This window comes from Tachysurus vachellii, chromosome 23 (assembly GCF_030014155.1).
Source record: "Tachysurus vachellii isolate PV-2020 chromosome 23, HZAU_Pvac_v1, whole genome shotgun sequence".
Taxonomy (NCBI): domain Eukaryota; kingdom Metazoa; phylum Chordata; class Actinopteri; order Siluriformes; family Bagridae; genus Tachysurus; species Tachysurus vachellii.
The window spans coordinates 8665648-8684379 of NC_083482.1; the positions used below are offsets into that span (position 1 = coordinate 8665648).

The 18732-nt window shown below is 39.5% G+C and overlaps 1 protein-coding gene across 3 annotated transcripts in view; it reads left to right on the top strand.

The window, feature by feature from the left end:
• Positions 1 to 18732, top strand: part of brsk2b (BR serine/threonine kinase 2b) — a 150809-nt gene that overhangs the window by 68634 nt on the left and 63443 nt on the right. For all 3 annotated transcript variants that reach the window (XM_060859301.1, XM_060859299.1, XM_060859300.1), the window contains exon 2: positions 8051 to 8145. In XM_060859301.1, the coding sequence (XP_060715284.1) occupies positions 8051 to 8145 (95 nt within the window). The remainder of the gene's footprint in view (positions 1 to 8050; positions 8146 to 18732) is intronic.

Consider the following 18732-nt stretch of genomic DNA (forward strand, 5'->3'; position numbering starts at 1 on the left):
TCCAGTTTTCTCCACAAGACATGTGTCATAGTCTAATTGGCATCTCTAAATTGTCTATAATGTGTGAATGGGTGTGTGTGTGCGATTCTGCCAGGATTTGAACCCCAGGGTGTCCCCTGCCTTGTTCCCCTAGTCCTCACGAATAGGCCTTCGGGTAACCCAGTGTCAGATAAGCGATATAGAAAATGGATGGATGGATGGATTAATGGATGGATGGATGGATAGATAGATAGATAGATAGATAGATAGATAGATAGATAGATAGATAGATAGATAGATAGATAGATAGTCCAGCTCAATGTAGGTCAGAGTGATTGCAATGATTACGATTTGAGCAGGCAGCGTGTTCCCTATACACCATTTAAAATGCAAAGCAAACACATGATGCAGGTCTGCACAGATGCTTGGCATGTTAGTGTGCTAAAAAATTGCCTCTTAATGTCCTACTGAACACACATGGCTAGCTCCCTGATATCATGGTGTGTGTGGGTTGATGGAGATCTCCAGATACTCCTTCCTCTAGGCAAGAGCTATAAAAAGGCCTAATTGAAAGATTTTTGCTGCCAAAATGCAGACAGAAAAGAAAAAAACACAAAGGACATTATATGTTGGGTTTTGATGCTGCTGGCTGTATCAGAGGTGTGTGTGTTTTATTCCTGGGTGTGGGATCTCATCATTTGAGTAGATGATGCTGCTTGCCTGTGAAAGAACAAAGAGCTCATCAGCTTTTCCTTTCTGTAGATGGACCAGTGTGAGTGGTTCAGGCTGGATAGATGAATTTGGGAGGGATGCTACTGATAAGTTACGATTCATTCATTCATTCATTCATTCATTCATTCATTCATTCAATCATTCATTCAGTCATTCATTCATTCATTCATTCATTCATTCATTTATTCATTCATTCATTCACTTATCAAGTTCCCCTCTCTGTTCATTTTAAACTAGTAAAAAACAAACAGAAGAGTAATAAATAACTGAATACTCTTAAATGTCTGGGGACTCCCTAAAAAATGATGTATGGGTATTAATGAATGTTTATTTTGCTTCTTTTAGTGTAAGCTTAATGCAGATCATATCTTGTAAAGTTTTTTCCCTGTCTGCAGTGATGGGCAATGATAATCTTTCAATTGGTCAATTTTTGTACTCAATTTAACAACCAAATGAAGTTAATTGTTTAAATTTTGTTGGATGATTGATTCTGATTATATGGACTGGGGTTTGGAACAAAAAACAACACAGCTTTTGTAAAATGCTAAATCACACATCTTGGGTTAATTTAAAAGACATTTGTGAGATGTCCACCAGAAAGTTGTCATCCAGCATCATCGTCTGGTAACCCCATATCTCTTCTGATATGTACTCAAATCTGTGAGCATTGAGTACATTTGAACGTTTAAAGTAGTATGTTTATTTATTCTACAATCTGCCATAAATAAGTGAAGAAGTGTACAATTTGCGATGCACCTTAAGTGGTTTTATTCTGCAAAGACACTGACCTGAATTCAGGATCAAACTGAAGACCCTGGAGCTGTGTGATTGCTTTAAGCCCTCAATTGTTTGCACGTCATATAAATGTATGTATTTTTATATTCGACTTGTAATTTGTCAGAAGAGTCACTATGGTGCTTACATTTCCACCTGACCAACCAGGAAGTGTATTTCTGTTTATGCTCTATGCAAATATGTGTCTTTTTATACAAGTGAAAATATTAATATCGTCTTGTTTAGAATGGGAAAACCATCTGAAAACCTGAAGCAAAATTTAAGAACTACAAAACATGCATCTAGTAGATTTATCTCTTTTTACTAGAGGCCAAAAAAAATGGAAATGGTGATATCAAACATAAATTTGTAGGAGTTGAAACTGAAGGTCATCAGTTTCCTGATTAGATCAGATATGTAGCAATAAAATAATTCATTTGTTTATACTGATTGAAAATGTACAATAAGTTCATTTTCATGGATTTTTTTTTTAAAAAGGGTTTAACTCTGTATACTCTCTATATTACATGATGTAAATAATATGTCATCATTTTGCATCGTTATTATTATTATTTTTTTTTTCCCCCAACACTTTGGAATGAAACCTAAGCCTCAGCAAAATGACTCATACAGATCATGACCCACAATCTCGGGGTGTGTGTATGTCCTCCCAGCAGGCCAGAGCCCAGGAGTCTGGGCCTTGCACAGGCATGTAGTATATTATCACCTCTGTACAACTGTCAGGTAAACTGACTTGTAAGATGTGAGACATACATTTTCTCCTGATGGCATCTCAGTGCTGGATCTCGCTCACCCTAAACGCAAGCTGTTTTTATAGAACCAAGCTCCAGTCTGTATACTTGGAATCAATCATCTGAGTTTAAAAATCTGTTTTGATATTAATACAATAATACGATTGTTATTAGATCATTCATAGGGAACCAAACAGAAACCTAAAGATGTATACAGATTAATGCTTGAAACCAGGACGTATCAGATGCACGTATGGGGCTGCAAAAGTTTATTCATTCATTCATTCATTCTCTACCGCTTATCCGAACTACCTCGGGTCACGGGGAGCCTGTGTCTATCTCAGGCGTCATCGGGCATCAAGGCAGGATACACCCTGGACGGAAGTGACAACCCATCACAGGGCACACACACACTCTCATTCACTCACACAATCACACACTTCCGACAATTTTCCTGAGATGTCAGTCAACCTACCATGCATGTCTTTGGACCGGGGGAGGACTTTGGACCGGGGGAGGAAACCGGAGTACCCGGAGGAAACCCCCGTGGCACGGGGAGAACATGCAAACTCCACACACACAAGGCGGAGACGGGAATCATTCATTCATCTTCTACCGCTTATCCGAACTACCTCGGGTCACGGGGAGCCTGTGCCTATCTCAGGCGTCATCGGGCATCAAGGCAGGATACACCCTGGACGGAGTGCCAACCCATCGCAGGGCACACACACACACTCATTCATTCACTCACGCAATCACACACTAGGGACAATTTTCCAGAGATGCCAATCAACCTACCATGCATGTCTTTGGACTAGGGGAGGAAACCGGAGTACCCGTAGGAAACCCCCGAGGCACGGGGAGAACATGCAAACTCCACACACACAAGGTGGAGGCGGGAATCGAACCCTGACCCTGGAGGTGTGAGGCGAACGTGCTAACCACTAAGCCACCGTGCCCCAAGACGGGAATCGTGATGAAAAAATCCACTGACAGTAAATTATAACAAAGAAAGAAAACACGTCACACACGGATCACAATGCAATATACATGCAGCCTGTAAGGAAAACTGTTTTCACACATTTCATTTGGACTCGACCAGCCTGCGTTTACTTGACTGTCTGTTTAATTATAAGTCGTTATTATGACACTGAGTGCATTATTCGGATATAGATCAGCGAGGGATCGCAGAGAATTTTTGACAGTGTGACTATGATTTTCAGCAAAAGCTTCTCTGTAGAAGTTGTAAGATTTCACATCAGCAAATGGAACTAAGGAATATGATATTTAAATGTGTGATAGAGACAAAAGGACAGAGAATATGTGGACAATGTCAGTTTAGCAGGTTGATGGGGGAATCCCTGGACATCACTAATGCACTGATGGTTTGTTTAAAGGTCACAGGCAATATCTATTTATAACCTGTGAACTCTCGAATATTGATTAGTTAAATGCTGTCAGTCATTCCACAGGGAGTTGATAACTCTGTTGGAATTTATGTTAATTTCCTTCCTTCCTTCCTTCCTTCCTTCCTTCCTTCCTTCCGTCCTTCCTACCTACCTACCTATCTACCTACCTTCATTTTAGTGTTCTTCCTTCATTCATTTCTGCCCTGCCACCTTCCTTTCTGCTACTCTCATGTTCCTCCCTTTCTTCCTGACTTCCTTCCTTTCTTCCTGACTTCCTTCCTTCCTTTTTAGTGTTCTTCTTTCTTTCCTTAGAGCCCTGCCACTTTCCTTTCTGACCCCCTTCGTGTTCCTTCCTTCCTTCCTTCCTTCCTTCCTTCCTTCCTTCCTTCCTTCCTTCCTTTTTTCCTTCATTCCTTTCTTCCCTCTTACCCTCCTTTTTAGTGTTCTTCTTTTTTTTCTTTCTGCTCTGCCACCTTCCTTCCTTCCTTCCTTCCTTCCTTCCTTCCTTCCTTCCTTCCTAACTTCCTTGCTGTTTGTGTAATAATCCCGTTTGGATGACGTGTGGCTGCAACAGATTAAAAAGCGCAGTTGCGTGTTTCTTGTTGTTATGGTAACGTTGGCACCAAACCTTGATTCATGCTTCAACTTGGGATTGGATTAATTTTATATCACATGCATATAAAAGATGTTTGTTTACAAAGTTTTCAGTTTAGGATATATATGTATAAACAGTTCATTAGGAATTTTCAAGAGGAATGAATACAGATAAATGTATAAATTTGATTTGTATCCTTACTTCATGTGTTCGTTTTGTCCCTGCATTCTCGGTTTTTACACAGAGATTTGACAGCTCTGTTCACACATGCCTCCGCCATGAGATTTCAGCTCTCAGAGTTATCTGCGAAGTGTTAGCGGACAAATCTCTCATGGAAGAGTGTTGTTTCCCACTGCAAAAATGGCAAGTACACTGCATGTTGACCTGCTGGGAGAAATGTTTGACTCAGTGATGTTGATCTGTTTATCTGTGCAGCACAGTGACTGAAGAAGGCCAAAGCGTACAGACTTTCTCATTATTTCTAGCCGAATCTCCAACATGAGCTTCCATGTACTTTTCCTCAGGGAATAAAGACATGTTCAGTGTGGTTACTGTAATACCCTTAGTAGGAAATGTATATGCATTCGTCATAGCCTGCAGATTTACACTTTTAGACAGTTAGAATTGCACCAATCTGGCTGTAAAAAAAAAGTGACAGAAATGACTCTATATTTCAGTTCATATTAGTGGTTAGCAGTCTAAAATCCTATAACTAGTGTGCATGTGTAGTGTGCATGTGCAACTGCTGTTACATGAGACACTAATAGCTAACTAGTAAAGTGTGCTCTGGATGGCCAAAGGGCATAATATTTTAGCGCCCATCCACAAGGGAGGGTCAGGGCTTAGACAAACTTCCAGTCAAACATTTCATCAGTGTTTCATGCTGCTTCACAAGGCATCATAACACAGTCAAAGAAACTGCTGTCCAATGTCTTCCGTATTCGTGAGCTTACAGATTCTCATGATTGGCTAGTGATGTTGTGATTGACAGGGGAGATAAGACATGCCGTTTCTCCCACCCCACTTTGGTTTCGGACTCCTGGCTAAAAATGGCTAAATGTTGAAATAAGCTTTAAAAATTGACATAAAGTAATATTTCATACATTTCATTTTCACATAAAAGCAATATGCTATTCAAACCAAAATGAATTACAACCTGAGATAAAGGATCTAAGTGAGGTGTTGGACCACCACAAGCTACCAGAACTTTCTCAGTATGTCTTGGCTTACATTCTCCACATCTCTGGAACTGTACTGATCGATGCACAATGTCGTGCCAAAGAAAAATCTCCTCAGTTGGTGTTTTGATGATAGTGATAAAAGAAACTCATATCAAGATAGAATCCATCATTGGATAAAGTTAATCTGTTTTGAATAATTTTTAATGTCTGTCCTTATAAAAGGACAAGTGGCTCCAAACCATGCCAGCAAAGTAATTTCAACCATATGTTATTCATATGCAGTAATTGTTTGTGTGTGTGTGAGTGTGTATTATATGCTTGAATGAGAGACTGTAATTTGGCGTGGATATTTTAACATATGTGGATATGTTTCTCAGTTCTCGGGCTACGTGGAGGCTTTGCCTGCTCTTTGTGTGCATGCCCTTGCACTCCCACTCTCTCTGACTAACATGTGTTGAGCCATTAATTTGCCTGTTCTGTATGCATTTATTCATATTGAAATGTTTGACTGAAATCCAGATTAGCATCTAAACAGAGGTTGTGTGTTTTCTACACAGCTTTCAGTGTGTTTCCATATTGTGCCAGAATGGACCATTCATGCTTGTTTTTATTTGGACATGCCTACTGTTTGAATAATGAATTTTTGGAGGCTTTCAGGGCATCGCTGTTTCATCGCTGCAGAAGAGAAGCACATGATTTCATTTTTATTTTTCTTCTTTTCTTTTTTTACACTTGATTCTTGTTTGTATATATACCGTCAATTTTTAGTATACAAATTAAACAAAAAACAAATAAAAAGAAAGACTAATATGATGATGTACATGTATGAACAAGAAAGTGGCAAACATCTAATAAGTGCTTAGAATACGTTGCTAATTTATATTGCGTGAAACGCCTTAGTAAGTTTGGTTTATTTAACAATATGGTTTATTCATCAGCTTATAAAATAGCACTAGATCCAACAAAACATATGTATTTCACCATGAGCTTGAAATATAGCAGTGTAAAAAAAAAACATTTGTGTGTGCAGTGTAAGCTGTTTTTATCATGCTTTTAATTCACTGATTTGTCAATCTGATAAATTAGTGTCTGTGCTGTGGTGAAGTTTGGTTAGTTTGCTCTCTGTAAAAAACAAAAATGCTATAGTTGTACAAAATTAGTTTGAATTAAATTATGTATACAGAAATCAGGTTGTGTAATAAGTTTTTATTGTTTTTAGCCCATGTTTCAAACTCTTACAACTGTTTGAGTCGCTTGTCAGTCAGTTGTTACATCTCAGGTCTGGATGTCAATGTGTGCATCTTTGAATATTCCTCTTAAACACATTTACATCTATGGCACTTTTGCAGACGCCTGTATCCACAGCGACTTACATTTATCTCATACAGCTGAGCAACTGAGAATTAAGGGTCTTGCTCAGGGGCCCCTTGAGTGGCAGCTTGGTGGCCAAGGGATTCAAACTCACGACCTTCCAATCAGTAGTCCAACACATAGCGCATATATACACGTGTATCAAATATACTGAATCAAATTATGGGCTGTATTTTATGAGAACACTTTACGCGCTAATCTGCATCAGTAAACAGAAGAGGGAGGAGCTTGTAGCAGAATCAACAAAGCTTTTAGTGACAACAGTAGGGCAAACTAAAGCTACAATTGTTAATGAACTGCTGAGATTTAGAAAGTAGTTTGGAATATGTTTATTAAACGCATAGAGTGTTGTATTGTGTTTGTTTTGGTACCAATATAATCCCAAGGATGAAATGAAATACCACATATCTATAAGAAATTAGGCTATTTAATTTCGTTGTACTTTATTAGTTAAACTAGCAGCTAAAAGTAAACTGTTTACATTACTTTTTTAATGCCATTCCTTCAAAGAATAAATGTTATTCTTGACTGATTATTGTAGATTGATATCATTTTGTATTGTGTAATTCAGAACTCCTGAATTAAATGCCACGATTTATAGTGCACTATGACCTTTAATTCTTAATATATTACTTTGTGTTTTTCTTTCTGCCTTGAGATACGTCTCATGAAGTCAATGCACAAAGATGAAATATTCGCTTGGTCCCTGGATGCAGGATTCTACATCTTTTCACACCTTCAGCTGGGAATGAAGGAGACATTGGCATTACACTGCCCTTCAGGCTCTAATGACACATGGACATAAAAGAGAGGCAGGGAGGCGTCAGGTGGGCGCAGACCCTCAGCCCACTGGGTAACTCTGCAGGGAAATCAACAGTTTGATATGCAGAGGCTGGCTAGAAAAAATGCATGGCGGTAATAAAAAGATGCAAAGCCTTGGCATTTGGAGACGGCGTGTGATATATAGATGCTGCACTGTTGGGCTTTGAGTGAAGAACCAGCTTCGTTTTTATGGTTGCTCTGATGGAAAGCTGTTCAGGGATTTCCGTCATTGATCTGGCCTTGTTTGTGTTTATGTATGTTCTCTGACATTTACCGTGCTTTTTTGAAACGTGCTGGTGTGTTCATTTTACGCATGAAGGGGACAATTTTCATTTCCGATGAAAGTACTGAGCGAGACTCTTTATTGTCACCGAGCATTCTTTTAAGGAAACTCTTTTATAGCTTTTTTCTTTCATCTCCTGTCTTTTGTCTTAGGTTTGGTGAAGTTGGGGGTCCACTGTGTCACGTGTCAGAAAGTCGCCATAAAGATCGTGAACCGGGAAAAACTTAGCGAAACAGTATTGATGAAGGTAAGCTTCAATTTAAGTGTTTGCTTTTTATAAACTGTCTTTTCTGAATAGATTTACTCGATAGTAATACAGTAACCCTTTAAACAATAATAAAAATGATTGTAAAAGTTTTCTTTTGTGTTTTCATGAATCATAATTCTTATGACTTTTCAGAGTCACATCGTGGCCTCATGAGTCATAATTATAATCAGGTTCTAGTTTGAAACCTTTTCTTAACAAGTGTCTAGAAAATGTTAATAGCCTACAGTATGCTTAAAAAAAAATCTAATTCAGGCTCATATTTGTTGTCCACTGTACATTTATATTTAACTCATTCACTATGCATCTTCATGAATTCACTCACAGAGCCTGCAAGTATATTGTTGCTAAAAACACATCCAAGCTGATATGCTAATCGGGTTCCTGGAGGATTGTACTGAATTGGCCATGGCTATCGTTTTTGTCTCCCTCTCCTTTGTTAAGAATTTACAAGAATTTGCATTTTTTCCCCTAAATCATCCGTAATGCACGCATTAACTACACAAGCAATTTATCAGATTGCACTACCAAATTATTACTCATTATCATTTTAATGAATCAGGGGCTTAATATGCTTTCACACATTTTAGACCAATTTAATGGTCTAAAATGGGTCTAATATTTGGTTGTGTGTGTTTTTGCACTATATATAATTTAAAGAATCTATTTTTTTACACTGTTGTCTGAGAGGCATGCAATGTTAAATATTTACTTGTAAGTAGTCTTTCAGTCATTGGTCGGAAATACTAGGACAGGAAAAGGTAAACAAAGCTGTTTCAAGTGCCTGTAGACATCACAAAATATACTAGATCAAAGGAATTTGTGTATCACATCCAACACGTATTATCTACTGTTGCTTGTTAGTGTAAACACCAAGAACACATCCGGAAAGTGGCACTACAGCTTTGTTTTCTGTTTGGACTTTTTTATTTGGTCTGCACCCAAATGTGATGTCTTCTCCGTGTTCTCACCTGTTGATGAACTTCATAAAGGGGGACAACAGATTAAACACTGCTTATGTGAAAGTAACCTTAGTAACACTAACAGGGGTTTTCACCTCAGTTTCATAGCATCACCTCTTATTAATAATAATGAAGATGGTGTCAGTGATTATTGCTAGTAACAGTGGTAGTAGCAGTATGGAGGGATCACGAATATGTGTGGAACTACATGACATCACATACCAAGGTGTAGTTTTTTTTAACCTTTATTATCAATACGCTGGAGGGCAGTGGTGGCTCAAGCGGGTAAGGCTCTGGGTTGTTCATTGGAGGATCGGAGTTCAAACCCCAGTACTGCCAAGCTGCCACTGTTGGGCTCTTAAGCAAGACCCTTAACCCTTTCTTCTCCAGGAGTGCTGTATCATGTCTGACCTTGTGCTCTGATCCCAACCTCCAAAGTTGGTACATGTGAAGAAAGAATTTCATAATGCTGTAACATATATATGACAAAATAAAGGCTTCTGTTTTATTCTATTCTGTCCAGCTAACTTACTGATCATGCATTTACAATATTTGCTTCCTTTATGCAACACTGCTGAACTCATTGCTTCCTCCATCTTGATATTTCTGAGTAGGTCACACTGTGATGTGTCAATCCTCTATTAGTCACACATCTTCACATGATACAAATTTGCAGGCTAAAAAAGTTCAACAAACTTGAGATGTGGAACTCCTTCACATTGAGCTTGTGTTTCTGGCCTCCGTTATTTGCATGTGTATGAATGAAAATCAGTGGAATGAAAAGTGTGACCACCCCTTTAGTAGTAGTAGTGGTAATAGTAGTAGTATTGTTATTGTTATTGATATTAGTGGAGTTTCCTCACTCTAGCCAGCCTCCTGAGTTGTTTGGGCTGCGTAGATGCCAAAATGTAATTTTTGTGGTGCTGGACAGCTGTCTAGGGTTTCTTTGTTCCAAATAAAGTGATTAGAATGGATTCTCTCACTCCAAAGTATAATTTTTTTACTGCAGCGCCATCTTCCAAAACAGCTTGCGGTCAGATGGCCAATATAAAATCCCACAAGTCTGAGGATTTGACGTTGATTGTTGGAAGTTCAGTTGAGGTTAGCCGCAAACCTGTGTTGTCATCTTCACTTTAGAATGAGGCATTCCAGTGCGGCGTGAATGGGACGTGACAGCTTTCACTCTGACTAGCGATGTGAACAGTGACTGCTGATGAGCGTTGCACCATGCTGCAGCACTCAGTGCTTCTTGTCCTTTTGCTGAAAGTCAGTGCCTATAAAAAGAACCTTTCTTACTTCTGCAAACACACTCAGTGTGCCACACACCCCCATAAACACATCCGCTATTCATATCCTCAACCATGTGTTTGAACTAATTGATCACTTTTAGAAAACCAAGCCTGGGGTCTGATGGGAAATGAACGGTCCATAATCTGATTAAGGCTAATTGCCTTTGATAGCGTGCAGTCGGCATACCTAGGAACAACCAGATGTGACTGATTTGAATTTAATTGATGTAAAAGTTTATGCAATTTCATGCAGCCCCCGAGCCTTGCTCTGTTACACGCTTTGTTCCAAGTGACATGCCAATGCACGTGTTATATGAGCAATAACATTTTCTCCTCATATGAGTCGCTGTCAGTGAGACATCTATTACCCCTGAAAGCCCAAAACGGTACACTGCAATTTTTGGGCTACTGTCAGAAAACAAGCCCATAATAATAGGTCATCTTATTAGACTGGAAAAATCAACACGACAAAACCGTTGCTAGACAAGAGCAAGGATTTGATTCCACCTTTATCTTGGCTGTGTGATGATTTCTGTTGATAAATATTTGCAAAGGTCATTTTTTCCTGTGACATCCCCACACATCCTTCTTATTGTCTATTACAAGGTCCTTGCGCATGCAGCACTGTGATTTCTCCCCCTCCCTGCCTCACTGATATAGACAACCAGCAATGCTCTCCAAAAAGGTCTGCTGAATCAGCGAAACAAGTGCTTTGCCCCCAATTACTGGGCTTTTGCCGTTTCTGCTGATGCCCTTTTTTATGCTTATAAAAGTGAGGTTTCAAATGGAAAGAACACCTCAAAGTTTTGACCCACTTACCATTATGTGCCATTTCTAACTGTTCTGCTATTGGCTTCATTATATGGTTAATGGCTCATTAACTCCTGGAGGACCGTAGGCCGAACAAGATGTAGATGGAGTTGATCGGCTGAAGGCTGTAATTGTAAGAGTGGAGTCCCTGAGCTCGCTTCCCCAGCTGCTCTCACTATTCTTGGTAGGAGGTAAATCTACACCTGCTATCTAAGGAGAGCATGCTTATTTAATTCATTACTGTGCAATGTTGTATGATTACATGTGGGAGCTCTAATCTGCACCACTGGGATTTTAGTAGAGACCATATTTGTGTTGATGTGCCCAGTGGAGAGCTCTGCATTTCACATCATACTATTGAGAAATTAGGGTTACTAAAAAGGGTTTTTTTTTAGATACTGTAGGGGCATCATGGTGGCATAGTGGTCAGGATGATTTGCTTGCATTTCTGGTTTGATTCCCATTTCCATCCTGTACGTTGATTGGCATCTCTACATTGTCTATAGTGTGTGAATGTGTGTGTGTGTGTGTGTGTGTGTGTGTGTGTGTGTGTGTGTGTGTGTGTGTGAATGGGTTGCAATGGGTTCCTTGCAATGGGTTGGCCCACTGTCCAAGGTTAGGACACTGTCCCTTTCTTGTGCTCTGAATCCCATGGGAAATCTCCAGTTTCCCCTGACCCTTTGTCAGATAGGTCGTACTAAAACAGGATAGATGGGTAGTACTGTACATTCTGATAGGGAAATACTTTTATGGTTCTACATCAGATTGGTACTGCTTCTCGTAAGAGTGACAAGCCAACGAACCAAAGAAACCAAATGATCCTTTAGAGTATTAGATTTAAACTTTATTTTAAGAGCTTTGGTTGTGAGGAACACTTATCCTTCCAAATTTGGACAATATTTATATATTAGGAAATCCATGTATGTCAGTAGGCTACAACCTTACAGTACTTAACAATTTTAATAAATACCCAACCATGACGAAAATGTGCAACACCAAGCAGGGAATAAAGAGAGCCATGATTTTCTCTATGCCAACAATGACATTTAGAAATTATCTTCATTTATCCTCTTTGAACAGCATATCCATGGGTAAATCTGGCTTTCTACAACAGCAGTATTTGGAAAGATTTTTTTGATTTATTGAACAAATACTAACAGAGCTAATTTTATTGACTTAATTTCAAAAGCTCATGGCTGACATTATCAACACAGAAGTGTCATTCACGGAATGTAAAACGTATGATTACATAAATCATGCATGGTAAAGGAGTTGACTTTTTCCCAAAAATGGTTCCACCTTATTGGAAATGAAAGCGTGACAGGTTGCTTCCACTGTCAGACAATAATGATGCTGTTGCCCACAGGAGACCTGTTAAATCCTGATAATCTGTTATTTTTTTCACTTTACGAGAGTATCTTTAAGAGGAACAAAAACCTACTTATGTATTTTTTCTGCACACTACTTGTAACTGGTAGATGATTTATGATTTTGTTTAAAAATATTTTATTTATTTATTTATTTTTATTGGTAACTAAATTGAACTACGGCACGACAAACATTTAAAATTGCTTTTGCATGGTGAGGCCACCGCATATTCTGGCAAACCATCAAGGACACAGGAACCATTAAGCAATCAGGATTCTCCTCTTGTAATATCATTCATTTCATTTTATTCTTTTTTCTTTTTTCCTATTTGAGACTTGTCAACCTTTGCCCAGCTTTCTATTGGATTTCTGTTCTGTGTAACCTCATATCAGCTCTGTTGTGTGTGAAGTGGGAGGCAGATGCTGGAATACCCCTCCTCTCTCTCCCTTGCAGGGATGAATGAATAAATAACCAGCAATGACTGTATTAGCATAGTTTCAGACATTCAGCAGGAGGTCACCTTTTTTTTGCTTATCCTTTTATTTCGCTTTGCCCCAAGAAGAACCCCCATTGGCTACCATTTGCATAGTATGGAATCTTTGTGTTATTCTGTGTGTGTGTGTGTGTGTGTGTGCGTGTGTGCACGTGTGTATGTCTGCATGTGTATCTGTGCATGTGTCTAAGGGTGAGTATGTGTGTTATGTGGGGGTTGGGAACTGAAAAGTGCAACTGCCTATGCTTTTGTCTGCGTTTTAAGATTCTCTACGCTGTGTGCATATCTGTGTGTGTAGGTGTGTAGGTGTATGGATGTGTGAGGCAGGGGTGATGTTGAGTGTCAGGTAGTCACATACGCAGATCAGTACTTTGGCATTTGGAAACAGGGTCCTCCCAGCGTGCTGTATTGCCCTGCCTCACCCCTTCTCTGCTAATGAAGTCATCTGTGGCATTTTCATGCACACAGGATAAAAAAGGAAACAAGCTGACTCGCTGTGAAGTTGCACTAATGAGGGTTAGGTCAGAATTCAACCTGAGCTCATTTTCCTTTGCAGTGGAAAGCTGATTTCAAAGGAGAAGCATGAAACACGTTATGAATGGTTATCAATTATCGGCAGCATTGTGTCTTTAAAATAAAAACTATCACCGACAAATAATTTCAAAATAATCATATAATAATAAGCGAAATATTTCGAAATATTTGTGATTCAATCCACTTTCATTTGATTATGACGGCGAGACAGATTTGTGATCACGTGCTATCTCATGTGCTTCCATGTTCATTTCTCTTGTGTATGTGGGGCAGCTTAGAAACTTCAGTTTATCTGAATTCGTGAGTAATGTTTGTTATTTTTGCTGTAATTAATCACCCCCTTTTGCTTCTTGAGCTTGGAAGCAATGCAGAGACTACGTCAGTAGTCTTCTGCGCAGGTCATGAGCTAGGGCCCTAGGGTTGATGAAGAAGATGATGGAGAGAAAACATGTGCAGGGAGAAGAGTCCATGAAGTCAGCAGGTGGTGCAAGATGCAGCTGGCTCCTCAGGGAATTTGCTAACATTTCTGAAAGCAAGCTTTGCGTCTCCTGGGAGATGCACAACGAGAAGTGAGGAGGGAGGAGGAGAAGAATCGTACATACTGGACCCCTGCAGTGAGCAGATAACTAAAGCTTTGAATGGGTGCCATGCGCAGCACTTTAGTGAGAGAGAGAGAGAGAGAGAGAGAGAGAGAGAGAAGAGGTCGCACATGAGTGAATCTCTGACTAAGCTTGTGCTCTGCACGTTATGGTGGATGGATGATGGATGGTGCCACCCGGTGTGAGTGCACTCGCATGATAACCCACTAGCACTGAATTAACATTAAGAGGGAAAAGTCAGGGAAGCTTAACCACCTACAGTGTAGAACGACATGTCTTCTTCTAACTCACTGCACTGTTCAGTTGACTGCTGTAGATACCCAGTTTATGTGGAATGGGAAAATTCAGGACTTTATGCAAATGTGCCCATGTGATGCACTGGGATTAGCCAAGGGCAAGGGTCCATTTTAAAACCTGTAGAGAAAGCTCTCAGAAAACAACAGTCTTTGGTATATCACTATCATTTTATACACCAACAAACATAATTCTATGTAGAAAAAAAAACATAAGCTAAAAAAAGAAAATTTCTTTCTCTGGGTTTATTACACATTTGGGTAATATAGTGGATCTGAGCGGATCTGTTTATCTGATCTGTGTGGAACATTTTTATGAGCTTCTAAACGTCATCTAGAGCAAATCAGATGGGTAGCATGCAAGAGAGGTTTATCAAGATAGTTAACCTTTTTGGATAGCTGAGCAAACAGTTTCAACAACATCTAGCATTTTCTTTGACTATTATATCAAAATCACAAATATTATAAATTGTTTGCTAGCTCAAAGACAGGTTTGATCTTGTTTAAATGATTTCCCCAGGAAAATTCATAGACTTGGCCAACAGTGTTTTTTTCTTGGTGGGGATCACAGTAGCAACAGACTAAAGAACTTTAGCTCAGATGTCTCAAGCTTCTCTAGTCACAGAATTCACTTCCTCCAGGAGAATGCCTAGACATTCAGAACGAACAGTGAAATATTATCTCCCCAGCAGGTCCTGGATCTGCTGCTTGGTCTGATAGAGCTCTAGTGTGAGTAAGACCATGTAAAATGCCTAAACTTTGCAATTGGTTTCTATCAATTTGGAGAAGCAGTGGCTCTATTTCAAGGTTTTCCCAGAATGTCACCCTAACATAAAAAGCAAGCCCAGCAATCCTGCACAGGAACCTCATTTCCACAGCTTGTATTTACAGCCTTATTCTTTGGGTCACTGCCCATAACTTGTGACTCTATGTGAGGAAAGATTGAGCAGTAAGCACAGAGCTTGGCTGCATTAGATTGACTGCGCATCATGTTCTATGAAAGAGAGCCATGGCCTCGGACTCGGAGGCGCTGATTTATTCTCATTCTTTATTTCACTTTATGAAAAACTCTGGTTCCGATATATATTTTTCTATTTAATTTCAGCGGTCGTTTATTATTTACCTTGGCAAACCAGAGGCAACATTAGCATTTTGTGAACAGAGTCAGAGTTACACTTTACTGACAATGCCTAATAATAAAGAAACAAACCTTATTTCTTGTCACTTCTATTCATTTTTATGCAGTAAATATAACATAATGAACACAGACATAGTACAGAAATGAAAAGAAAGAAATAAATACGCAAAGTGATTCTGAACTATATTCACTAGAAATAGATTAACTCTAGACCTGCTGTGTCTGGCCTTTCCCTGACGGCGTCCTAGTTAACTAAAAGCTTTGCTGCTGAGCCACGGTTACTGTGCGGCTTGGGAAAACAGGAAGAAAATTACAAAAGCGTCGTTTTCCCAAAGCCAATTTAAACGGCTGCTTGAAAATCCCAAACCTGTGCTTGCTCAGCAGATCATGTCACATAAATTGCCTGGGGTTTGTCGCTTGCTTCCCTTTCGTCATACTATTGTGTTTCTTCTCCAGCAGTGTCTGAGATCTCATGGTCTAAACATATGCTCTCAGGCAACTCTCACATTCAGCACTTAAACAAAGCTGCTAATCACGCAGCTTTAAACAACGTTAGTGCGTTTTAGTGTATTCATTGCTGACGCTGTGCTGAGTGATCTGATCAGTCAGCTCCACGGCGTTTCTGGACTTGCCGCCTCAGCCTGGCTTCGACAGCGTGTCTCCAAGAGAGCTTATTGCCTGTCTTGCTTTACTCAGAAATGGAGCACGTGCCTCAGTATGATGCGCCTTCCACCTCCTCCTGTGTACTCGCTGTAAAGCTTGTCTGCTTCTGTCAGCCATGCGGCGGCCTTTGCTAATGATGTCGATGTGCGCAGGGCAGGCTAAGTGATGGGAGATGATGTTTGTTTATTCAGCGAGTGCTTTACATAATGGGAGGACGAGGCAGAGTTTGATGAAGGAGTGGGATCGCTCAGGCAGTCTAGATGCAGAAAGCTCAAGAACATAAGCAAGATGCCTGTATGATTTAATGTACAATTTGTTTAGTGAAGTGTGTGTTCAGGACTGAGGGCTGGGTGCAGGAACTCAGACATGCTTTTGTTTGAACAGGGTTTAAGCTTTACATTAAATAGTATTGGTAAAAGGTATAAAATTTATAGCTCAGGCATTCGATTCAAATTTGCGCTTACAATTTCTCACTCTGGATAGTTCTGGATAAGCAGCTAGCATAACTGAAAGGTGGCAATGGTTTAGCTTTTAATACTTAACCATTAATACTGTAGTTTGTGGCTATAAACAAAACTCTGGCCCAGTAAATAATTTATATAAATACATGTCATTGGATTAAACCAAACAGAGAATCGATTACAGAATCTGCTTTTTTTTTTTTTTTTTACAAGTATTAGGTTAGATCCTAGAAAATATATTACTCAGTTAGAATCCAGACCCCAGTCCAGCAGATGACGACCCTTGGTTATTGTACACTATATGACCAAATGGTTACAGACACCTGACCATCACACTCATTAATGAACAGTCTCTGTTTGTCTAGAATGCCTCTGTTTACTGTAGCACAAGTGAAAGGTTTTGGTTTAGTGGAACTAAAAGAAACCAAACCTGTTCCAGCATGACAGAGCCTCTGTGCACTTAGCAAGGTCTATGAAGACATGATTTGCCAAGGTTGGTATGGAAAAACAAAAGAGTGGACAAAGCTTGGATCTTCTCATATCCCAGCTTTTAAAGTCACCCCTGAAGCAGGGAGGGTTAAGGGTCTTCCTCAAGGGCAAGTGGCATCTTGTCAGTGCTGGGGTTTGAACCTCTACCTTCCACTCAACAACACAGAGCTTTAACCACTTACTGTAGGTTACCACTGCTCACTAAAAATAAAGACTTCTTTTCTTCTCTTCTTCTCCTTTAGTGGAGAATCTTTAATGAAGCGTTCAGAAAGCACAGAAGGCTGTGATGGTCAGGTGTCCAAATATTTTCGTGCCTACATTATATAGTGGTTAGTTTTTAGTTTATGTGTTTTGGCACCATGAGGTTTACTGGAACTGGTGCGTAAAGACTACGACAGAAAATTTGTCTGTAACAAAATGTAACTAAGGTGATAGCTGACAGCCTCATAGAAACAGCCTGTGTTCCTTTTGTACAGGAAATACATTGAGTTAACTTCCTAACTCATTTATAGTATGCAATTGCATTTTAAGAATACAGTCTGTAATTTGTAAAAGTCGGTCTAGACGTTATAGAAAGTCAGCTTTTTTTTTGATGATAATTTATAGAATGGGATGCCTTGTAACAAGCCACTGGATATGGTCCAGTCCTTTAGTTTGTACCTGTTAGGTATTTTTGCAGGCTACTTACACAAATATTGCATAAATTACTGCCCAAAGGCTTTTCTTTATATTTTCTGGCCCAGAACTTAGCCCCTCCGCCAGCTGGAACATTGCTGCTTCTTTATTTTGCCTCTATTTATTTAAAAGGTAACTTTTATGCTATGAGAAAGTAGAAAGCTTGCCACTGTTGTTAAAACGGTTTACCTCACAGGCACCAGAGAGCTTTTAAAAATGGAAAGAATAAAAAAGGACCTGCATGTAGAATTTAGGAACAAATCTATATCTGTAAAGCATTCATTTTTATAGTTTGTGTTATGTTTCATACCTTTCAGATCTGTTTTCTTGATACTTAAATAAATCTATGCAGAATACAAAAATTGTGTGATATTATTTTTCTTTTTTTGTGTGTGGGATTTGTTTTCCATCCCACACTGCTGGTTAGTGAGAGTGAATCAAATAAAGATATAAGAGAAAGAAGTGGATGTGAGCACAGCGTAAGAAGGTAATAAAAGAAGAAACGGGTTGTGCTGCACCACAGCAGGAAGAACAGTAACCGAGTGCCTGATGAATCACAGCCGAAACTAATCGTGTTATCTCCACTCTGTGATGACACCACTATCATTCTCTCCTCTCCGTTTCTCTCCTCTCTGATAAATGATTACAGAGCGTGCATCTCCTCCCCTGCTCAGTGGGCAGACTGTTGTCTCTTAGAGAAGAAAGCTCCTCCTCTCTCCACGATACTGAAGCAAAATAAAACAAAAGGAACGGCTGTGGGTCGCTCCCTGCAGCCTGGGGGATGTTAGCATGGAG